The sequence below is a fragment of the Mustela nigripes genome, chromosome 1 (assembly GCF_022355385.1).
Source record: "Mustela nigripes isolate SB6536 chromosome 1, MUSNIG.SB6536, whole genome shotgun sequence".
Lineage (NCBI taxonomy): Eukaryota > Metazoa > Chordata > Mammalia > Carnivora > Mustelidae > Mustela > Mustela nigripes.
In genome coordinates, this window is record NC_081557.1 from 104,797,731 (window position 1) to 104,822,359 (window position 24,629).

General features: G+C 45.9%; 2 protein-coding genes across 3 annotated transcripts; one reads left to right on the forward strand and one right to left on the reverse strand.

Moving 5' to 3' along the window:
- Nucleotides 1–56: 56 nt before the first annotated feature.
- BIRC2 (baculoviral IAP repeat containing 2) lies at nucleotides 57–24,047 on the reverse strand. 2 transcript variants are annotated; one of them, XM_059371126.1, is made up of 9 exons: nucleotides 23,928–24,047; nucleotides 21,137–23,239; nucleotides 20,945–21,044; nucleotides 16,829–16,907; nucleotides 15,970–16,018; nucleotides 1,843–2,085; nucleotides 1,123–1,377; nucleotides 819–860; nucleotides 57–710 (listed from the first exon to the last, which is right to left on the reverse strand). In XM_059371126.1, exons 2-9 carry the CDS (start codon nucleotides 22,032–22,034, stop codon nucleotides 517–519), a joined length of 1,860 nt encoding a protein of 619 aa, XP_059227109.1. In that variant the 5' UTR covers nucleotides 22,035–23,239; nucleotides 23,928–24,047; the 3' UTR covers nucleotides 57–516. The 2 variants fall into 2 exon arrangements, with proteins under 2 accessions (XP_059227109.1, XP_059227114.1); XM_059371131.1 differs by having other exon boundaries at nucleotides 21,137–21,888; nucleotides 23,928–24,046.
- On the forward strand, nucleotides 23,177–24,372 carry LOC132021876 (proline-rich protein HaeIII subfamily 1-like). Its single transcript, XM_059406953.1, has 2 exons — nucleotides 23,177–23,303; nucleotides 23,450–24,372. The coding sequence occupies exons 1-2, from the start codon at nucleotides 23,177–23,179 to the stop codon at nucleotides 24,370–24,372; spliced, it is 1,050 nt and encodes a 349-aa protein (XP_059262936.1).
- The last annotated feature ends 257 nt before the right edge of the window (nucleotides 24,373–24,629 follow it).

A 24,629-nucleotide genomic window follows, 5' to 3' on the forward strand; every position in this document is an offset into this window, starting at 1 on the left:
AAAAAACACTTTCTAAGTCAGGAGAAAAAAATACATTCTAAGGAGGAAAATGATGATGCAGTTTTCTTAAAGAATTTTATTACGAGGTTTCTCACCAATGGGAAAAGCTTATTTACCAGTAAGAAAAAAGTCCTTATTTTAAAACACAAGTGGAAAAACACCAAAAAGAATTTGGCACAGTAACTGTGGTGAACCCCAGCACTCCCCTGTCCGGTTCCTGTCAACAGCACGCTCTCGGGTCGCACTCAGAGGTTCCAGAAAGAACACCCTTGTCACGTGTCACCTCAGGGCACCAAGGTCCCCCATAACCTCTCCCTGCGCGCACACGCACATTAACACAGCCTGTCACACGCAAACCCCCTCATCTAAATGGAGATTAAACGGAACTTAGGACATTAACCTCTGGAGCAAGCACTAGCAGTGAAGCAGAACCCAGCACAAACGTCCTAATCTAAGAACCAGTAATTCCTCTCCACCTCAGACGGCTCCCAGTGCTCGGCCATCTCCTGAAGACTCCTACGAGAGGAAGGTACGCACAGTGCCCTTAATTATGCCCCTGCAGATGGGGCACTTTCTCAGAGACGGGGCGCACTCCTGGCACACGACTAGGTGGCCGCAGGGGATGAACACGATGGACACCTCCTTGTCCATGCACACTTTGCACGTCCTCTCCTCCTGCAGCCGCCGCAGCTGCTCCTCCAGCGACAGACCTAGCAGGAACAGCACACTCCGTCACACCGGGTTTCTACTTCACCTCCCAAAAAAAAAAAAAAAAAAAAGGAGTAATATTTCCTTTTGGTCTTAAGTCTTTGTTTTACCTGAAACGTCTTCTGTTGGAATATACTTCATGTTCTTGTCCACTGAGGAAAGAAACACACCAAAAGGCATTATTCCCCCAAAGACCAGAGTGCGCCCCCCACTCCTCATCTCCTGGACACCACGGAGGCCAGCTACAGACCATGAATCCCCCAGTGACACTGCTCGGGCAAGGAGAGCACGCCCCTGTTCTAGAACTAGTTAAACGTACACACTAGAGTCGGCTAATTCGATTTACCTTGTTTGTCAAACAGAAACACAAACATAATCCCACAGATTTCTGAAATAGTATTACCAAAAACTCACCAAATAAGTTCTTGTATAATGTGGAGTCGATTTCTTTTAAGCAACTTTTGAAGATGTTGGCCGCAGCATTTCCTTTAACTAAAATGGTATCAATCAGTTCTCTTGCTTGCAAAGGTATCTGTGTTTTTTGTTTAATGATATCATGTTCCTGTTTATTAATTATATTGGCCTTTAAAAGATTATCCAGGATAGGAAGCACACAAGTCAACTGTTGAAAGAGAGCCATTCTATTCCTCCGAATTAATGACAAATCATCTTCATTTAAAAAAGGAAAAAGAAAATAAATCCATTAGATTTTAAAGGGCTCCAACTATACACACATAGTCACTAACAACCAAGTCTACAAACAATTTAGGCATTAGAGAGGAGCTTGAAAAAGCAGCATAGAATCACTGATTCACACTTAATCTTATGCCTATCGTTCAGGAAACTTCTGGAAGATTTAGCTAAGGCATATCATACAGTACATGTAACACATGTCATTTCTAAAAGTCCTCAAACCCTGCTGTTCCCCAGAAAGCAGAACTGTAAAGGACACTAACACTCACAATCCCTGTACCTCCCGACCCACGGAACGAATGACACGGACTTCCACTTGCATCCCCTCACGTCAGTTCTACAAGCACTTCCGTCAAACTCCCTTATTTGACACCCACGATCTGTCAGTTAAACAAAGCCAGTCCTCTGAGCCTCACAGAACAGGGCGGACAACTAACTAACCTGACGCCATTTCTTCAGTTTGCTGGTCCTTCTCTTCTTCTCGGGACTCATCTTCCGCATTAAGCAGCGCTACCACAAGCTCGTTCACGGTCCTGTAATTCTCCCCGGTGCTCAAGATCTTCCTCTGCACCGTCTGCCTCACCAGGCTCCTGCCGAAGCCCATCTCCAAGGCGGCCGCCACCACGGGCGTGTTCATCATGACCGCGTCTTCTGAACAACTTTCTCCAGCTCCAAAATGGACAACTATTTGAAAAGACATGTACCAATGCTAAATTCCACAAATGTGAAAATACACAGAAAAATCATGACGATGGCACAGTCTTTACTCTCGTGTGCTCATGTCCTGGTAAGGCCCACGAGCTTTATGCACCAATTACCTGGAATTCCAACACAGGTGTGAACACGAGAGCATCCATGAGAGTGGCACAGGGGATATCCTGTCTTAAAGATCACTTCCGACACGACATCTTGGAACCCACTTCGTGAGAGACTCTCTAAGGACAGGGCGTAGGAACCCGTGTCTTTTTCAATTCCCAAAACGATTCTTCTGGGGAACGAATATGCTGCAAGACGGGGGGTCTGCCCCCGGAAAGCAGGAGACCCCAGCAAAGACTTCGCTAGGCCGGCAGCAGTTTGGACTTGGAGGGAAACGGGATCCAGAGAGGCGGACGGACGATCCGGAGTAACCCAGATGGGAAGGAGAGCGAAGTGGAGGAGAGTTCGCGCAAAATACACCCAACACCACAGTAACAAGACGGGACTGTGCTCACAGCAGACATCCGACACTCTGAGGGACAGAAAGCTGTGTCGGCGGTTACAGCGAACTGCAGGGATGAGGACCGCGGACACGGCGATCAGGGAAGTACCTTCTGGCAGCAGTGCTGCTGACCCACAGGGCACTTGGGTGGACATCACGAGAGATGTGATCCTTCACGACACTAGACTGCCCCCTGCTGGAAGAGTGTTCTAGTACACACCCGCACAGCGCACCCGCAGCAGCCTGCCAGAGGCTGCACCACGACCACAAGGACCAGCGTGTGAATAATGCTAAGGGTCAGGGGAACTTCTGAAAGAAATCTTCTGGGCAAGACAGCCCCAGGCATAAGAGCCCTGAGACAAGTTCCTGATGTTCAAAAACTAGGAAGAGGGGCGCCGGGTGGCTCAGTCATTCAGTGTCCGCATTCGGCTCAAGTCATGATCCTGGGGTCCTGGGAATAAGCCCCTCGTCAGGCTCCCCACTTAGTGGAGAGCTTGCTTCTCCCTCTCTCTGCCTGCTGCTCCCCCTGCTCGTGCTCCCTCTGTCAAATTTTTTTTTTTAAATCTTAAAAAGAAAATTAAAAAGAACAAGACAGTGTGAGTAGCAGTGAGGAGGGCAATCCCCAGACCGTGTACAGCCTTGCCAGTGTACCTTGCACTCTAGGTGTGCTAGAATGTTCGGCAGGCATTTGAAGTAAAGAACGGTAAAACCCGATCTGTGTTTTCAGAAAATGCTTCTGGCAGCTTTGTAATAAACGTTCATGAGATTCAATGAGGGGACCAGCCAGGTCATCAGGAAGATGGATGGCAGCGTGGACTGGGCTCACAGTGCCCTGTGGACGGGGGAGACGCACGAAGATTCGGGGCTGTCAGGAAGGCAGGGATGAGAAGACATCCGAAGGATGAAACACACCAAGTAAAGAGAGGAGCAGGGAGGCTGCCTGGCTTGAGTCACCTTCCTGACCTCAGCAGGCGGCTACCATTAACTGAGATGGGGACGACCAGACAAGAACAAGTCGGAGCGATCAAAGACGAGAGAGAAGGTCTACTCTGATCACATGAACTCGGGAACACCCACTATAATCAAGTAGAGATTTAAACATGTAGCTGGACATGCCAGCCTAGAGCTCAGGAAATGAAGAAGTAAATCTGGGCCAAGTGTTGAGAAGTTCTCCATCATTTGTGGTTCCAAAAAGGAGCCACCAAAGGAGACTGTTCATGACCAACCAGAGAAACGGGAGGAAAACCACGAAGGTGGTGTCCAGGAAGCCAGGCGAAGGAGGGGTCTGAAAGATGACGCAGGAGACTCACGTCAGCGAGACAACCAAGTAAGACGCCCCCGTATACTGAGACCAAGTAAGACGCCCCCGTGTACTGCGACCAAGTGAGACGTCCCCCACGTGTACTGCGACCAAGTGAGACGTCCCCCACGTGACGTCCCCCACGTGTACTGCGACCAAGTGAGACGTCCCCCACGTGTACTGCGACTCGACAGCAATCTGGAATGCACCAGTGAGCAACTGCACCTCTGTGAAAGCTTTGAGATCCAGGCAGAAGACTGTGAAACCCCAGCGGAGCCCGATGCCAAGGAGAACTGTTGTAACAAGTCAGGCCTGCACCCAGACGGCTGGCTCGCCAACACTGGGCCTGGCTACAGACCCGTGAATAGCTCCACCCCCTCAGGATTTGGCTACAGGCCCGTAAGACTTGATCCTGTCGCCAGCACCCTACACAAAAGAATGAGGAAGACCCAGGCCTACCCGTGCTTTGGCATACAGACATACAGAACCCAGTTCTAGCTCTCGACGCTGAAACTGCCTGAGAACTGCATCCCACCATGGTCCGGGAGCCACTGGAGGTAAACCCACTAAATTCAGTCAGAATGCAGAATCTGACCAGCCAATCCCAGCGTCAATCTGCGCGCAGTCCGGCTAGCACAAGGGATGCAGCAGGAGACACTGCCCAGTGCACACCTGCAGCGCCTGAAAGGCCTCAGCCTCAGTCCACAGCAGCACAACCAGCGCTGGGACCCAGGGAGGGACACCCTTGTCTGCACCTCTAGAGATCCTGCAAAGCTCCAGCTTCTCCGAACATCATCAGGAAGCACTCCTCCCCACCAAGAGACATGGCCAGAGACATGCCCACCTGTGCCTCCAAAGCCAGGTCTGCAGACCTCAATCTTGGCAGTAGAACCAGAAACAGCCCCGGGCTCCATTCCAGCCCCTCTCAGCCAGGGTCCAGGGCCCCGCGTTCTGCTCCAGACAGGAGCCCTTCCACAGACCTAGAGGGGGCCACACCCGTCTGCATATCTGGTAATAGCCCTGCCACCTGAGGACCCAACTGTGGACCCATATCCCACATCCTGCAGAACAGTGTACTGTCCTCCATCAGGGGACCAGACAGAACCCACGCCAGCCTGCGCCACTGGCAATAAGCCCACCAACCGGAAATCCCACCACAGACAAAGCAACAGCCTCACAACTGGTCCCAAGCAGGCACCCGCCAAGGGAACGGACAGGAAAAGGTCTCTGATCTGCCAAAACCAGTCCTTTACGGGCTAGAAGAGATGCTTCTTTCCTCCAGTGCTCAGACACCAATGAAAGGCTCCTCAAATCATGCAAAACAGGCCACAGGACAACACCAAAGGAAACCAAGAAAAGGAGACCTACGATCTGCCTAACAAACTAAATATTATCATCTTATACTCAATGCAATTCAAGAAAACAAAAGTAGGCAACTAAAAAAAAATGAACTACATTTCAAAAGTTTAATACACAGAAACCACAAAACAGAACCAAAGAGAAATCCTGGAACAGAACTAGAAAACTGAGTCAGGAGCTTCAACAAGTGACTTGACCACACCGAAGAAACAAATCAGAGAACCTAAAGGGACATTATTTGAAATCACGCAGTTATAGGAACAAAAAAGGAAAAAGAATAAAAGAGTGAAAAGTCTGTGGAAGTTACAAGACACCAGCAAACAAATGAGCATCTACGTCGCAGAAGTCCCAAAGAAGAAAAATGCAGAAGTTTATTTAAAGACGAAACAGGTGAAAACTTCCCAAATCATGGGAGAGATTTTCCAGTTCTGTTATTGTATTCTCCAGCAACAGTAAAAGCAAAGAACCACAAGCATGATCAACCCAAACATTATTCTCAAATGTGTAACAGTGAATATGAAAAGACAGAGCTGAAGAGAGAACTTTGAAAACAAAAAGAAAAAAACATCTGCTCACATACAAGGGACACCCTCAACCTCTCCACACCCTGGTCTGCAGAGACGGTACAGCCCAGCTGAGACAGACTCGGAAAACAAAACCACACCAAGAACAACAACAAAACCATCCTTCAGAAATGAAAAAAACAAAAAACAAAACAAAACAAAAAAACCAGACTTCCCAGAAAACCAAAGTTGAAGATGTTATTCAACATTAAACCTGCCCTAAAACCAATGCCAGCAGGTTCTCTGCACGCTGAAACGGACACTACACAGCAACATAGAAACACGCGCCAGTGTGCACAGCTTCTTGGTAAAGGTAAATATGGAGTCAATTCAGAATATCCTCTCCTGTTACCATACCTCTAGCATGGAAGTGAAACAATAACTTCAGTAACTACAACTGAAATAACTTGTTAGACGGACCCATATCAGAAGTTGGACATCAACAGGGCAAACTGCGCGGTGAAGAGTAGTGAGCTGTTACCAGCCCTCTTAAGACGCTTTACATGAACATCCAGGTGAACACAAACACAAAACCTAGAGTAGACACATAAGATGTAAAGCAAAGGAACTAAAGCACACTACTACAGCAGACAGTCAAGGATTACAGCGTGAGGGGAAGAAAGGAACAAAGAACTAGGGAAAAAATCGTATTAAGCCTCCAGAGGACCAGTAATTACTTTAAAACACAAATGGACTACATTCTCTAATCAAAAGACACAGAATGGCTAAATCCATTTAAAGAAACGAGACCCAACAATAAGCCACCAAAGGAGACTCTGTCCAGTAGGATGAAAGTAAAAGGGATGAAAATTCCATGCAAAGGGCAACCCCGAGATGAAGAGTGGCTGCCTAACAAGTTAGACTTTTGTGGTCAAAATTGGTGGGAGCAGACGGCGGCGGCTGCCGAAGGGGTTAGCTCGCCAAGAGGACGCCACAGATGCACAGGTGCGTGGGCATGCACCACCGGAGCGCCTTAGCATTCAAACCAAGGGCAGCCGGCAGATCCGTCGGTTAAGCCGACTCTTGATTTCAGCTTCCGTCACGATCTCAGGGTTGTGAGATAGAGCCCCGCATCAGGCTCTGCGCTCAGGGGGCCGTCTGCTTGAGATTGGCCCTCTCTCACACACACAAATAAGATCTTAAAAAAAAAATGTTTAAAGCAAATATTCACAAAACTACAGTGAAGAAAAGACTAATACCTACAAACAGGAGGCTTCCAGAGCCCACTTTCAGCGTCCACCAAAACACCCAGCCGCAGTGTTCATAAGGAAACCACAGACCTGCAAAACACTCCGCCGAGTGGACCTCACCCGGCAGCACCACACACACTTCTCAAGCTCTCGCCCAACAGTCCTCTCAGGACAGATCTCAGCCTGTCCTCAAAGCTGGCTTTAAGAACCTGAAAATATGGAAATCACATCAAGTATCTTTTCCACCTACAACAATGGCATAAAACTAAAAATCAGTAACAGAAAGGAAATTCACGAACTAACGAAGTCACAAATACAGGAGATTAAACACACTTCTGGGCCACCAATGGACCAGACAGGGTATCAACAAGCCATCAAGTACTTGAGACGGACAAAAACACGACAGGCCCAAACTAAGCAGATGCAGCAAAAGCAGTTCTGAGATGGAAGTTTTTAGCAAGAAATACCGAAATTAGGCACAATGAAAGCTCTCTGGGATGCCTGAGCGGCAGCTGGATAAGCATCCAACACTCGGATTTGGCTCAGGTCATGGTCTCAGGGTCATGGGATCGAGCCCCAATCAGCCTCCCTGTGCAGTGGGGAGAATGCTTCAGATTCTCTCTGCCCCGTCCTCCCACATGAGCTCTCACATGCATGAAAACAAGCCAATCTTAAAAAAAAAAAAAGCTTAACTTTGTATGTCCAGAAAGCAGAAAAGTAAGGTGAGGAGAGATGGAGTAAATAGGTGAAGGGGATTAAAATGCACCCATCTTGATGAGAACTGAGTAACATACGGAATCATCATATCATACAGCTGAAATTAACGTAACACGGCATATTAACTACCCTAGAATTTTAAGAAAACTTACTAGTTTAAACATTAAAAATGAAAAATACAAACAAACTAAGCCTCTGGTGAGCAGAAGCAAGAAAATATTAAAGATTAAAACAGACATAAGTGCCACAGAAACTGTAAAAACAAAAGCAAAAAAACCCCAAAAAACAAAAACAAAACAAAAACAATGGAACACTAGGATTTTTGAAAAGATAAAACTGACAAACCTCTAGCTGGACCAACCCGGAAAAGAGAGAAATCATACAAAATTAGAGACATTACAGATGATGCACCAAGTATCCCGAAGGTCCTAGAAGACTACTGTGGGTAACTACAAGCTAAGAAACCGGACGATATATACGAAATGGATAAGTTCCTAGAAACCCACACCTTAACCTAGACTGCCGAGGATAAAAGCCTCGGCAGGCAGGGCTACAGGCTGGAGGTGCTGCCCTACCGCTGAAGAAGAGGCGGGCAAACAACCCGGAGACGGACAGTGCGGAAACAGTGCCTGAAACACCTGAAAAACGCCTGGAGCACACAGCAGGGGAGACTACTTGCCCTTCTTGGAGAGGCAGCATTACAGAGACGCCTCTCTGGGTACAAAGGCACCGCTGGCCCCACTTCCCTCCCCACCCCTCAGCATAAACACAGACCCACCTGCAGTGAACAGCATAGCGCCCACACTGGCTGCGTACCCCACTTATACCGGGGCCCACGCCCCACCCCACACACTGCCGGGAAAGCCCTTCCCGGTCAAGCTTGCCTCAGTCGCAGAGCGCCAGAAGACAAACAGAAACCCCTGCCCACACTGCGTCTCCCAACCGTCTGCAAGGCCGCAGTTCTGCTGGAGGAGCTGACAGGTCTCACTTCACAAACAGACCCAAGCGCACCTCATTAAAGCTCACCACATTCGGGCCAGGGACCAAACGCTGCCCACAGCGGGCAAGGAGAACCCATGGCAGACCGCTGGCCCGAAGGACAGAGCAGCCAAACCACAGCAGCAGAGCGTGTGCAGCGCACACCCGAGACACTCCCTGAAGCGCCAGGCCCTGGGCACTGCAGGGCCTCTTCCTCAGAAGGTTGTTGTTTTCAGGAGCAGAGACGTAACAGGCTTTTCTAACACAGAGAAGGAGGAAGAGACTTGGACAAAATACCAAGATGGAGGAATTTATCCCAAATCAGAGAACAAGGTAAGGCCACAGCCAGAGATCTAAACAAAACAGATGTAAGTAACATCTGATGGGAAATTTAAAGCAACAATCAAAAGCACACTCACTGGGCTTGAGAAATGAATGGAAGACTTCAGGGAAGCCCTCACTACAGAGGTAAGAGAATAAAACAGAATCAGTGAGAGATGAAGAATGCAGTAACTGATCATGAAACAAGCCTGATGCAAGGCAGAAGCAGGAGAAGAATGAATCTGATCCAGAAGACAACGTAATGGAAGATAATGAAGCTGAACAAAAGAGAAAGAATTATGGTGGGACACCTGGTGGTTCAGACCGTTAAGCGTCTGCCTTTAGCTTGGGTCATAATCCCATGGTCGTGGGATCAAGTCCCGCATCAGGCTCCCAGCTCAGTGAGGGGTCTGCTTCTCCCTCTCCCTCTGCCCCTGCCACTGGCTCACACTGTCTCTCTCAAACAGATAAAGAAAATTTAAAGGAACACAAGAATACACTTGGAGAACTCAGTGACTCCATCAAACACCCTAACACTGGTATGACAGGAGTTCCAGAAGAAGAGAAATGAGGGCAGAAGGTTTATGTGAGGAAATACCAGGAGAAAACTTCCCTAATCTGGGGAATCAAAGGGACGTCCGGATCCAGGAGGTACAGAGAATTTCCCTTGAAATCAGTAAAAGCCGGCCAATACCAAGATACACTGTAGGAAAATTTGCAAACCATAGTGTGAAAGTCTTAAAAGCAACAGGACAAAAGCAGCCCTTAATTTACAAGGGAAGACCCAAAAGGCCAGCTGAGATTCCCCACAGACACCTGGCAGGCCAGAAGAGAATGGCATGATGTATTCATTGTGCTGAACGGGAAAAATCTGCAGCCAATACTCTACCCAGCAAGGCCGTCTTTCAGAATGGAAGGAGAGATGAAGCATTTCCCAGACAAAACCGAAGGAGGTCATGGTCATTAAGTCAGTCCTGCAAAAAGTACGACTGAAAGGGCCTCTGTGAGTGGAACAGATCAAAATGATATACAAGAAAGGAACAGAGAAAATCTCCAGAAACAAATAAAAACCAAATAATAAAAAGCACTACATTCAAATCTATAAATAATTACTCTGAATATAAATAGACTAAATGCTCCAATCAAAGATGTATGGTGTCTGGATGGGTTAAAAAAAAAAGAACCAAGACCCATTGATATGCTGCCTACAAAAGACACATTTTAGACCTAAAAACACCTGCAGATTGAAAGTCAAGAGGATAGAAAACCATTTATTATGCTGGCAGATGTCAAAAGAGAGCCAGAGTAGCCAGACTCATAAGACAAACTAGGCTGTAAACCAAAGACTGTAACAAGAAACAAAGAAGGTCACTATATCTTCATCCGTGCATCTGTCCACCGAGATCTAACAATTGTAAATATCTATGCCCCCAATTTTGGAGCAGCCAAATACATAAAACAATTCAGAACTAACAAAGAAACTCAATAATAATGACACAGTGAGAGTAGGAGCTTAAACACCCCACTCACATCGAGGGGCAGATCATCAAAGCAGAGAATAAGGAAACAATGGCTTCGAATGACACACTGGACCAGGTGGACATCACAAACATATTCAGAACGTTCCATCCTAAAACCACGGAATATTCATTCTTCTCGAGTGCACACGGGACATTCTCCAGAACAGATCACATCTTGGGTCACCAATCCCGCCTCAACAAGTACAGAAAGACCAAGATCATACCTGCATATTATCAGACCACAAGACTATGAAACTTGAAGTCAACCACAAGAAAAAATTTTGAAAAACCACAAATACATGGAGATTAAACAACATGCGGCTAAGGAATGAATGGGTCAACCGGGAAATCAAAGAAATAAAAGACTCCATGGACACATGAAAATGAACACAATGGTCCAGAGCCTTTGGGATGAAGCAAAGGTGGTCCCCTAAGAGGGACGTATGCAGCAATACAGGCCTACGTCATGAAACAAGAAAAGTCTCAGATACAAAACCTAATCTTACACCTAAAGGAGCTGGAGAGAAAAAAGGAAGTCTAAAGCCAAAAGGAGGAAAATATTAAGATTAGAGCAGAAATAAATGATAGAAAAAGTAAAAACAAAAACAAAAAACAAAAAACAACACCTAGAACAGATCAATGAAACTGAAAGCAGAATTTGGTAAACCCCTAGCCACACTTACCAAAAAAGAGAAAAGACCCAAATAAATCATGATGAGAGAAATCACACCGCCACAAAAATGCAGGCATAAGAGAGTATTATGAAAAACTACACGCCACCACACTGGACAGCCTAGAAGAAATGGATAAACTCCTAGAAACACATAAATTACCAAAACTAAAACAGGAAGAATAGGAAACTTGACCAGACCTGTAACAGCAAAGAAATTGAATCAGCAATCAAAAATCCCCTCAACACACACAAGTCCAGGGTTGGATGGCTTCCCAGGGGAATTCTCCCAAACATTTGAAGAGTTAATACCTATTCTTCTCAACCAGTCCAAAAAAAGAAAAAAGGAAGGAAGGAAAACTTTCAAATTCATTCGATGAGGCCAGCATAACCCTGATAGCAAAAACAGACAAAGACCCCACCAGAAATGAAAACTACAGGTCAAGAGCCCCGATGAACATGGATGTAGAAATCCTCAACAGAATACTAGCAAGCAATCCAACGGGACATTCAACGACTCACTCATCACAATCAAGTAGCACTCACGCCTGGGCTGCAAGAGTGGTTCAACATTCGCAAGTTAATCAGCGAGATCCTGAAGACGGAGAGTAAGACCTGTGTCACCCTAACAGATGCAGAAAAAGCATGCGACAAAGCGCATCACTCGTGATAAAAACCCTCAGCAAAGGTTTAGCGGGAACATACTTCAAACATCATAAAGGCCCCGTATGAAAAACCCACAGCTAGTACCCTCAGAGCTTTTTCCTCTAAGGTCAGGAACAAGACAGGGGTGTCTACTCTCACCGTTACTATTTAACACAGAACTGGAAATCTTAGCCTCAGCAGTCGGACAACAAAAGGAAATAAAGGGCATCCAAATCAGCATTAAAAAAGTCAAACTTTCACTATTTGCAGATGACATGATACTCTATATAGAAAACCTGAAAGACTCCACCAAAAACCTGATAGAACCGATGTTAAAAAAAAAAAAAATCAACATAAAGAAATCTGTTACATTTTCATACACCAATAATGGAGCAGAAAGAGAAATCAAGGAGCTGATCCCATCTATAATTGCAACAAAAACCATAAGATATCGAGGAATTAACCTAACCAAAGAGGTAAAGGATCTGTACTCTAGAAACTACAAAACACTCATGAACGACACTGAGAACGACACAAAGAGATGAAAAGACATTCCATTCTCAGGGACTGGAAAAACAAATATTGTGAAAATGTCTATGCTACCCAAAGCAATCTACACTTTCAATGCCGGCCCTATCAAAATACCACCAGCATTTTTTTACAGAGCTAGACCAACCAACCCTAAAATTTGTATAGAACCAGAAAAGAGGGGCGCCTGGGTGCCTCAGTGGGTTAAGCCTCTGCCTTTGGCTCAGGTCATGATCTTGGGGTCCTGGGATCAAGCCTCACATTGGGTTCTCTGCTTGACGGGAGTCTGATTCCCCCTCTCTCTGCCTACTTGTGCTCTCTCTCTGTCAAATAAATAAAATCTTAAAAACAAAAAAAGAAGAAGAACCAGAAAAGACCCCAAATAGCCAAAGGAATGTTGAAAAAGAAAACCAAATCTGGTGGCATCCCAATTCTGGACTTCAAGCTGTATCACAATCATCAAGACAGTATGGTACAGGCACAAAAATAGACACACAGATCAATGGAACAGAAGAGAGAGCCTGGAAATGGACCCTCAACTCTATGGTCAGCTAACCTTCAACAAACCAGGAAAGAATGTCCAATGGAAAAAAGACTCTTCAATAAATGGTGCTGGGAACACTGATAGCCACATGCAGAAGAATGAAAATGGACCATTCTCTGACACCACACATGAAAATAGACTCAAAATGGATGAAAGGCCTCAATGTGAGACAGGAATCCATCAAGGTACTAGAGGAGAACACAGGCAGCAACCTCTCTGACATCAGCCACAGCAACTTCCTACTAGAAATGTCACTGAAAGCACCCTTGCTTCCAGTGACAAAAGCAAAAATGAACTACTGGGACTTCAGCAAGATATAAAACTTCTGCACAGCAAAGGAACCAATCTACAAAAACTAAAAGGCAACCTTCACAATGAGAGAAGATATCTGCAAATGACTTACCTGATAAATGGTTAGTAGAAATATATACTAATATACATTTATACTAATATACATTTGTATAAAAATATATAAAAAACTTCTAAAACAACTCTCCAAAAAACCAATAACCCAACTAAACAACGGAGAGAAAACATGAGCAACATTTTCCCAAAGAAGACATACAAATGGCCAAAACACATGAAAAGATGTTCAACATCATGTCACTCATCATCAAAAAAACACAAACCAAAACCACAATGAGAAACTATACATGACACCTGTCAGAAGGGCTACAACCAACAGCCCAAGAAAAAAGTGCTGACAAAGCAGGAAAAGGGGATGCCTCTTCCACCACTGGGAGACATGTAAAGTAATTCAGCCACTGTGGAAAATAGTATGGAGGGTCCTCAAAACATTGACACTAGAACTTCCCAGGGCACCTGGGTTGCTCAGTCAGTTCAGCATCTGATTCTTGGTTTCACCTTGGGTCATAATCTCAGGGTCGCGAGATCAAGCCCAGGGTCCGGCTCTGCACTGGGCAGGAGTCTGCTTGAGAGTCTCCACCTCTCCCTCTTCCTCTGTACCCCCTCCTCCTGCTTGCAAACGCATGCTAAAATCAATCTAAAAATTTGTTTAAAGGAAAAACAAACTTCCCTATGATCCAGCAATCTCACTTCTGTGTATTTATCAGAAGGAAACAAAACCACTTTCTGGAAGCTTTTCTGCGTTCCCATGTTCCCTGCAGCATGATTCGCCACAGCAACCATGAGAACAACCCCTAGTGCTCATCAGCAGACCTGAAAAAAGAAAACGTGGTAATATGTGTGGAATATTATTTACCCATAAAAAAGAAGGAAACCCTGCCACTTGCAATAACATGGACAGACTTCATCAGAGAAGTAAGCTCTGAGAATCTAATATCCAGTGTGCTGGGCACAGATTACAGTATTGGATCAACACCTGGAAGTTACAAAGAGTAAATCTTAAATATTCTTACTACATAGAAAAAGTAAAATTATGTGAGGCGAATGATGTGTTAATCTTAACATGATAATCATTTAGCAATATATGTGTATCAATCACGTCACTTCTTAAAGTTATATAGCATCATACGGGAATTCTATCCCAATAAAGCTCGAGGAGGACGAGATAAAGACTCAACTGTCTGTGGGTACCAGGTCAAGCAGTGGCTTTACGAAGGTGGTGGGTTCTTGGTGACCCTGACAGGAGCACTTTTTAGTAGAGTAAGTTCAAGAAAGAATAGAAAAGAAATAAGAAAGTAAGCACAGATAAATCTTTCTACACATTTTATTGTAAAGGGAAGCAAACAAGTGTGACAACAGCTAGCAGATGACATGGACTCAAGGAAGGGTCTTCTGGGGACTGGCTACAGTGCATCAGGTTCATACACTGAAATAAATATTCTGGAGACTGAAAACCTGATGCTATGGAAACAGAAGGGGCTGAGCACTGCCAAAGCAATATTCTGATGCTGGCAGGAGGCTTGAGATTCAGAGGACAAAGGACAAGGAGAAAAGCTGGCCTTAGATCCTTCATGAAACAAACAGAAAGGTGAGTGGTATGGACACATCTCAGACTGGTGGCTCTGCTGGGAGGGAATGGGAGCAGCTCTCTCTTGAGTGTGTCTATTTCCTCAGCGATGCAAGATCATGAGTTGTGAGTTACGGAAGAGAGCATAGAAACTTTCAAAGAGAAAAAAATGTGACAGTCCCTGTACTAGGGAGCTGCACAGGGTGGCCCACGGAAAACCTGGTCATACACGTAGATCAAGAGCGGTGAGCCCTGCTGCCTTTTCCAGTTCCGGCACACGGGAGGTAGTTACCGAGTTAAAACCAATTCCAAATCCCAACACCACTCGGAGTCATCTGAGCATGGTGTATGCCAAGAAATGGTGCACGGCCATCTCACTTTGGACACCCAACACACGTCAATTACATACACTAACTATATGCCAGATGTGGCCAGAACTAAGTTCTAACCAGTTCTATTTCCTATCCTTGCCTAAAATAGTACACACCTAATGAACAGCTAACATCTAGCCCAATTCTTTTTTTTTATTTTTTAAGATTTTTTTTTTTTTTTTTTTTTAGTCAGAGAGAGAGAGCGAGAGCGAGCACAGGCAGACAGAGTGGCAGGCAGAGTCAGAGGGAGAAGCAGGCTCCCCATGGAGCAAGGAGCCCGATGTGGGACTCGATCCCAGGACGCCGGGATCATGACCTGAGCCGAAGGCAGCTGCTTAACCAACTGAGCCACCCAGGCGTCCCCTAGCCCAATTCTTAAATCATCCATCAACTAGCCCTTTCCAAACATACTAGCTTATAGAAAACTTGTCCTCTTTGGACGGCGGATGTTCATACTTCTCATCTGGTATTCCCTGAGCTATCTGTGATGGTCACTTCTCTTCTGCATATGGCCGGTTCCCCAGTTGGAAGGTCAGCATTGAAAAACAAAGTTTAGCAGACTTGCTAAAACGCTGTATAAGCGTCCTGAGTCTTCAGAGATACATAATATTAGTTAACTTCCCAGCACTTTTTCCTATGTCCTCAGAAATCAAACCCTCTGTTTATATACTTTTATGCTTAACATTCTTATAAAAATTCCCATTCTACATATGGAATACTTTCATACGTACTTGGTGGATCAGGATTTTCATCTCCAGGAGTATCTGATGTTGACAAAAGCTATGAAACAGGAGAAAAATTAATAGGTAAAATTTAAAAATCTCAACCTTAAATAGAGCAATAGGATAAGTTTACCTCCAGTAACACATATACTCTTCTGAAAACTAGGCAATTTATTTACTTACTTTGCTCTGTTTTACCTTCATCATCAAAAAAATCCCCTTAAACTTTACCTACTTCCAAACAGAGTTCAAGTACTTCTCTAATTTCAGGGAAGGGGGAAGAATTAATGGTTCCTCATTCCATTTAAAAGATATTTCAGCTGGATCACTCCCAGAGGCTCCAAAGTCCTAACAAGTTGTTTTTGTTTGTTTATTTTTCTAGAAAAGATGGAGGAGACACTACCAATCCTCCTCCAATCCCACCACAAATTTGCACACTGGGAAACTGATTTTTTCGGAACCCTGAAAGCAAGAAATCTTTTTTTTTTTTTTTTAGTTTATTCATTTAGAGAGAGCAAGTGAGCAGGGGGAGTAGGGGGGAGAGAGAATCTCAAATACGCTTCCCGTGAGCAGGGAGCCCAGCACGGGGCTTAATCCCAGAACCCTGAGATCATGACTTGAGCCGAAACCAAAACTGGATGCTCAATAAGCCACCCAGCGCCCCCTAAAAATTTTTTTAAAAAGCCCTGAATAAGCAAGGTAGTTACAAAAGTAAAAATTAAAGGTCTCATTAATTGGATATAAAGCAATTAACTATACTTAATAAGAAAACACAATATTAAGAAAATACACATGTGAACATTACTCTTAATATTCTTTGTCATTTTCATTTAGAATTCAGCGTTGACAAGTATAAGAACTTACTCACCTGCTCAAGAAGGTGAGGGTATCGAGCTTGAATCTCATCAACAAAGTCCTGCCCTTTCATGCGTATCAAGAACTCACACCTATAACAGAAGATGAAAATTACTTGTGAAGTGTTTTATACCTAAAAAAAAAAAAAAAAAACACCTGATTTTCTAGAAAAGTGGGTTTCAAACTCTGTGCCCCACAGTATTAACATTTTACATCACAACCTACTACACATATGTATTGAGCAGGAAAAAAATCCTTAAAAATCTTCATAAAACACTAACTCTTACTACGTATTGATGCATTCTGCCATCTTCTACTTAATCACATTAACAAGTATCAAGAAAAGGGTTTAGACCTCAAAGGAGCACAAGCTAAAACTTGAAAAATGCTGTTCGGACAGTTTACTTTTGGGGCTTCACATAGTTTCAAAAGCTGTAATTAGTATTCCTAACATGGGATCTTTCACAACATAACTGCTTATCTTTCTCAGGGATCCCTCTTCCATTACCAATGAAGCACAAACCCTTCTTCCAAAACATAGAGAAATATTATCTCTATGCATAATGACGGTGTTTCCCAAACACTTGTTCACCAACTCCCAGAGCTGCTTGAAAGCCTTCCAAGAAGCTCACTGAATGGCGACTTCCATTTTATCCCTTCGGTAGCTCATTAAATTGCTAACCACAGCTCAGCACCAACCCGCAAAAACAAGCCTCCACCCATGCCCAGCTGTGTGCAGAAACTAAGAATGAATCAGAGCTGATGTTCAACATCACACAGTGCAACTTCTAGAAGACAGCAGAAAAATCTTTTCTTCCTTAGATTCCTCAGCTAGAGACCAGAAGCATAATCCACACAAAATAAAACTGATACAATGACATCCTCAACAGCCACTGTTACAACAATGAAAAGACAAGCCACAAACTCAAAGGTAGCAAAACACACCTGTTAAAGAACGTGTACCCAGAATGTTCTAAGAACTCTCAAAACTTAGTAATTAAAAATACTTTAAAATGGGCAGAAGATTTGGAGACTTTACCAAAGAAGATATGTAGAAGGCAAATAAGCCGCTCACCGTCATTACTCATTAAGGAAATGCTACATAAAAGCGCAGAGAGATGTTAGGGCACACCTTCTGGGATGGCCACACTAAAATGATGATCCAGTTACAGTTAAGGATGTGGGACACTGGGAGAGCTCACGGGCTACCGGCAGAAACCTACAACAGCACAGCCGCTTAAGAAAACAACCCAGCACTTCGTAGGAAGTGAAAACTTGCCACACAACCCATCTATCCCACGCCTAGCTGGTCTTCCAAGCCAAATGAAAACATCTGTCACAACTGTTTATCGATGTTTACAGTGGCTCTATGCTTATCGCTCCAAGCTGGAAACAATCCAAATGCGCTTCAACCACTGACTGGCTAGAATCAGCAGGGACCACGGAAGCATGTGCGTGACTTCAGTCTGTCATGGAGATAAAACAGCTCATTCTCACGATGTTCTCAGTCGTCATACGGTTTTTAATTATTTTTGCTCTGGGACCGGTTAATTTACATTCATTATGATTAAAGCAAGTACAATGAGCCCTGGCTCATATATCTCCCCTCCTCTAAGAAGTTCAGTAAGGACAGAGATCATTGTCTTCATCACTGTTACATCTCCAGCATCTGAAACATCCTCCAGTCGGCCCTCAAACACAGGACAAGTAAATACACTGATAACAATTATCCATTCTGGTTTTCCATTTACTGAGATTAAAGATTATCCACAATTGACATTTGCTGCTTTCCAAAGTGTTCACACAAAGCACCCTAAGCCTTTTTCCCTTATTTAACCATTTCAACAAAACACAAATGATGGAAATAAACCAAGACTTTGTTTTCTTTTGTTTTATAAAGGACAAAATGCAGTAATTCCAACCCCGGAGCTGAAAATCTGTTTTTGTCTTTCTAATACTGTTATTAAATTTCAAATTTTATGCACCCAATCCCATAGAGCCAAGCATAATCAAGTCATTTAAAATTCTGACAAAATACATTTTCCTAAGTAATCTAAACAGTATGTCACTTTTAAGAATTAGAAGGTCAAATTTTACCTTGTTATATTATGAATATTAAAGATAAAATTTTACGGGCGCCTAGGTGGCTCAGTGGGTTGAAGCCTCTGCCTTCGGCTCAGGTCATGATCCCAGGGTCATGGGATCGAGCCCCGCATCGGGCTCTCTGCTCAGCTGGGAGCCTGCTTCCTCCTCTCTCCCTCTGCCTGCCTCTCTGCCTACTTGCGATCTCTGTCAAATAAATAAAATCTTTAAAAAAAAAGAAAAAAGATAAAATTTTAGGGGCGCCTGGGTGGCTCAGTGGGTTCAAGTCTCTGCCTTTGGCTCAGGCCATGATCTCAGGGTCCTGGGATGGAGCCCCGCATTGGGCTCTCTGCTCAGCGGGGAGCCTGCTTCCTCCTCTCTCTCTGCCTGCCTCTCTGCCTACTTGTGCACTCTCTCTGTCAAATAAATAAATAAAATCTTTAACAATGTATTGATCCATAATACTCAAATAAATAAATAAAATCTTTAACAATGTATTGATCCATAATACTTCCAAGTTTATGTAAAAAAAAAAAAACGACAAAAATATGTTTTAATTTCCTGAAGGGGTTCAAGAGATTCCTCGTCATTATGAAAGGTGCTCACAGGTCAAAACACTGCCCTGTATGATCCCACCGATGGGAGATACCTAGTCAGACTCAGACAGACAGAAAGAACCGTGGCGGCTGGGGTGGGAGATAGGTATGGGGAGTTCCTGTGATGAGTATAATAAGCTTGGGAAGATGAGAAAGTCTGCTAGTAAAGACAGAAGAACAATGTGAACATACTCAATGCCACAGAACAATAAGCTTAGAAACGGTTAAAATGGTAAATTTTGTTATTTTTTTTTCACAATTTAAAAAAAAACTATCTAGTCCAATGCCCCCACTATACAGATAAGCACAGTTTCAAATAGGTCACAAGACTAGTCCAAGTTCACACAGCTCCTCAAAAATGAAGCATTTCTAATTCTTTTTCCACGAACAATACTACCTCTCAATTCTTTGTAGGCTACAAAAGAAAACAGGACATACTGCTAGAAACACAGTGACTAAGATATCACAAGATCTTATCACAAGATAAACTGTACAGAAAAAATAACTTACAATTATAATCAGATTTAATCAGCTTTCGTTATATGCATTTTTATATTTGCCTTTTTCTAGATCATTTTATGTCTCTTCTTATTCTCCTTTTCTCTTTCCAACTATTTTCTTTTGTGCAATTTTATACATCTTTGTAATCCTTAAGATTTCTTTTTTTTTTAAGATTTTTTATTTATTTATTTGACAGAAAGAGATCACAGGTAGGTAGAGAGGCTGGCAGAGAGAGAGAGAAGCAGGCTCCCTGCTAAGCAGAGAGCCCGATGTGGGACTCGATCCCAGGACCCCGAGACCATGACCTGAGCCAAAGGCAGAGGCTTAACCCACTAAGCCACCCAGGCGCCCCCCCTTAAGATTTCTTTAAAGCAAAACTGGGAACGCTACAGATAAAACATATGGCCATAATTATAAATGAATCCTCAAGAATAAACTAAAATTAGGGGCACCTGGGTGCCTCAGGTGATTGGGCATCTGACTCGTGATCAGGTCATGGTCTCAGGGTCCTGGGATCCAGCCCAAGATCAAGCCCAGCACCCAGTCTGCTTGTCTTCTCCCCTCCCTGCCCACCCCACTGTTAGCATTCTCTCCCTCTCTCAAATAAGCAAATCTTTTTTTAAAAAATCACAGCAAGTTATATTATATCCTGATACATGGCTTACAAAAGGAAAGAGAACATTCTAAAACATTTTTATCAAAACAATGAATGTGAAAATTCGGGTGTATTTTAAGTTATTAAGTAACCTCTACAGCCAACGTGCAGTTCAACAGTCCCCAGACAGAGAGTCACATGCTCCCCCGCTGAGCCAGAGGCCTTAGATTTAGTGCTTGCTTTCTAAGGCCAATTTCCCAACAGCATAAAAGCAGCTTTGTTACACTGAAATGTAACCTAAATTCTGCAAGCACACCTGCCTCTTGTAAGCAGTAATATCTTTCAAAACAGTTACCTTGGAAACCACTTGGCGTGCTCCACCCATGGGTCATCTCCAGACTCCCAACACCGTAAGCCACCATCACAACAAAAGCATTTGACATCATCATTGCGACCTAAAGAAAACAAGACTGAACTTACACACACATCCTAATACGTAAAACAAAGTGAACCTGATAAAACATACAACCACAGGAGAGTTTCTTACCCACGTAATAGAAACCAGCACTTGCCAGCTGCTCGGGCCGAACCGGTACGCTGGGCGGCCAGTACATGAACGTTCTCAGTCGAGCCGCGTGTGTCTGCATGCTCAGATTTGAAATGCTAAACCGCAGCGTCTCCAGAGAGTTTTCCAAAAACGGGCAGTTGGGGAAATGTCTGCGGTGTTCGGACATCGCATCATCCTTTGGTTCCCAGTTACTCAGCGTCCCACCACAGGCAAAGCAGGCGACTTTGTCTCCAGGTCCTATATAGTAAAAACCAGCTCTTGCCAGGTCTGATGGTGACAGGAAGGTTAATGGCCACATATGGTAAGTAAGAAATCTGGCCTCTTCGGTACTCATTGCATAACTGTAGGGGTTAGTCCTCAATGGGGAGAAGTCTTCCACTGCTCTAGGATTAGCAGGGCTCGGTGCAAGGTCAGCATGAGAACTGCTGAAGGAGCCCCCGTGTTCCGAAGTGGGACATAATGAATGTGGAGAACTGTTTCTCATTGGAGAAGTTGTCTTAAAGGTGGAATCCCGGCTAGTAAGAGTGACCAGACTGTGAATAAAACTGCAGCTAGGATAGAGCTGTTTGTGCTTTTCAACAGGATTGTCTCCAGGTTTCCAGTTGTCCAGCATCAGGCCACAACAGAAGCATTTGACCTTGTCATTCACACCGGTGTAGTAAAAACCAGCCCGGGCCAGACTCCTCTCTGAGACGGGAACACCGCTGGGGAATGTTGAGTATGTAGACATTCTATAGAGTTCACATGAAAAGTCGTATTTTATTTTCTGTTTGTTGCCAACTGTCTGATTTTGTAAGATCGTGCTATCTTCCATGGTACTCTTAATTCTCTGACATGAAGAACCTACGAGAAGTCTTTGGCAAGTAGTTTTGTGCATGAGCGATTTTACTTTTTAATGGCCAAAAACCTTCACATGAAATTTCTCTTCTCTTCACATGAAATCCTTTACCACACAGAAGAATCAAACAAAAGGCTCCTACTTAGTAAAATTCACTACACCTTCTTAAACTCAGGCGGGATGAAGATCTATCCTAAATTACCAGGATAACATCTAGTTCTGTTTCAGATTAACTCTTAGTAACTCAACGGCTAACGGCTCATTACTTGGTGTAATACTAATATAAGGCCTGAAAGAAACTGGCACATTTACGGAAATATGCTAAAACTTCTTGATGTTTTGAGGCCGATATTCCCAAAATCCTAAAAAATTATAGGGTACTTAAATTATGCTTTCACTATGCTTTTAGTTACAAGCTACAAGGCCTATTCATCAAGCCAATTACTGATTATGCTACAAGTGGGAAAAACTATATACAGGTTTCTTTGAAGACCTTTAATATGGTTTTTTTTTTTTTTTAAATCTTGTTTTACTCTAGCAAACAAGAATTAAAGTCTTCTTAGGGTCAGATTATCTATCTGAAGGCCAGTTTCACACAGGTTATCGCCACGGTATTTACTTAAGCAGGTTGTACTAGCTACAAGGGCAGCTTCTGGGGACATCAACACCCACAAGCTTTGCTGAACCTACACCTGTTTTAGTGTATATGTCAAACAGATTCCACTTGAAGCTAAGTGCTAACTCTTCCACCTTTGTTCAATACCGTATCTATTCCCACTCCCGGCAGCATCATGGTCTGCCTGCCCTCCTCGCTCTGCACACCGGTTAGACGGGCTCGACTGAAGGTACGCTCTTAATAAACCATTTAACCATAAACTTTCCACAACAGGAACTTTAACACTGCCTTTAAAGATTAAATAGCCTGTCTTTAAACATCATGTACCTAAGTCATTCATTTTGTAAAGAGAAATCAGCTTAACCGGACACAGCGCATCCTTCCTAGTGTCATCACACAGGAGGAACTCTGACGAACAGAATCGTCTGCGCACACTAAGCCAACAGCTAACCCCACTGGCCTCCCGTCTTCAGACACCTGCCCCTTTCAGACTACACTTCACACACAAAGCTACACTCCGCAGCATTCCCGCTATTTCCCTTTATAAAGTTCCTGCGTCTCCATAATGGGGTTGATCACTGCCGGGGAAAGAAATGAGGGCAAAGACGGGCTCTTCCAGGCTGTGAATCTGAAAAAAAAAGAAGGCCGCTTCAGAAAGCCGCGCTTTCCTGGCACCGAGAACGAACCCCGGCGTACCCAGTGCCGTGCACGGCGACTTACGTCCAGAGACGGGTCTGCGCGACCTTCGACAGGCCGATGCACCGCAGCCCCGGCGGCAGTCACCGCACGTTTTAAAGCCGTCCACCTCCGCGGGCGGCCGACACGTCCTCCCCGGCAGCGCCCTCGCTCCCGCCCTGGCGACTCGGCCCGGCGGTCAGCGGGCAGGAGCGCCGCGTGCGCGCCGCAGGTGACCAGGAGCGACAGGCGTCAGCCGCTCACCAACGCGAAGTCCCGGGCGCCGCGAAGAGCCAGCGCGCAAGCCCGCCTCGGCCACGGGCCCCGGGCAGTGAGGCCCGGGCGGTGGGCCCCGGGGTCGGCCCGCCGGCCGGCGGCGCAGGGATCCCCCGACCCCACCCGCGCCCGGGAACCGGCTGCACGCCCTGCGGGGACGCGGCGAGAGCGGGGTCCGGTGCGCGCGCCGGGCCGGCCCCCGCACAGCTCGGCCCTGAAGCCCCGACGAGAAGCGTCCGCGACCGGGGGAGCCCGCAGCCCGCCGCGCCCCTGCCCCCGCGTCCGGCCGAAGGGCCGCGGCCTCCGCCCGTCCCTCCCCGCCCGCCGGCGCCGCTGACCCGCGCCCGCAAAGGGCCCACACTCACCGCGGGGCCGGTGCAGCACACGCGGACACAGCGCGACAGCCGGCGGCCTCCCCGAGTGCGAACCGCGTCGCCCCCCGGAGATGCGGCCGGCCGGCGCGGCTCCGGCGTCCCGAGCCCTCGCCCTGGCGGGGCACGCGCTGACGCGCACGGGCGCACGCAGACGTCAACGCCGCGCCAGGGCGCCGAGATTCTGCGTCACAGAGCGAGCGGACGAGCCTTCCTCGGTGGGCGGGGCCGTCCGGTTGCCGGCGCCGCAGCTGTCTTTCTGCCTCGGCGCCTCTCCGTGGCCACACGTCCCGGGCCGCGGGGTCGAACCGTCGGGAAGCCGGCGGGTGAGCCGCCCTCCGCCCCGCCTCGCGGACTCCCTCCGGGGCGGTGCCGGCGTCTGCGCCTGCGCCCTGGGCGCCTGCGCGCGGGGAGGGCCGCGGCCGACTGGCGGCGCTGATCAAAGTGGGTCACAGCCTGGCCCGTGTCGCGTCTGGAGAGTCGTGCGCGCTCTGCCGTCGCTCGGTCGGAGTCCGTCCGGCGGCGAGGACGGGGGCGGCGGCCCCGCGGAGAGCGGCAGCGCCGAGCGCCGTCCTCGGGGCGGGGGAAGTCCGGGGCCAACGCCTCAGAAGTTTCCAGAGCGCCGGGCGCTAGGCGGGGCGGCCGGGGAACCCCGTGCCGGCTTCCGGCCCTGCCGGCCGAGCCCGAGGGCCCGCG

Excerpts from the sequence above, each read along its gene's own strand:
- BIRC2 (XM_059371126.1), bottom strand. The coding sequence starts at position 22,034 with ATGCACAAAACTACTTGCCAAAGACTTCTCGTAGGTTCTTCATGTCAG. Across the intron at positions 21,045-21,136 it reads TGCTGGTTTCTATTACGTGG|GTCGCAATGATGATGTCAAA; the intron begins GTAAGAAACTCT and ends TGTTTTCTTTAG. Across the intron at positions 2,086-15,969 it reads TGAAAATCCTGATCCACCAA|TTGTCCATTTTGGAGCTGGA; the intron begins GTACGTATGAAA and ends CTTTTCAAATAG.
- LOC132021876 (XM_059406953.1), top strand. The coding sequence starts at position 23,177 with ATGGGGTTGATCACTGCCGGGGAAAGAAATGAGGGCAAAGACGGGCTC. Across the intron at positions 23,304-23,449 it reads CACCGAGAACGAACCCCGGC|CGCCCTCGCTCCCGCCCTGG; the intron begins GTACCCAGTGCC and ends CCTCCCCGGCAG.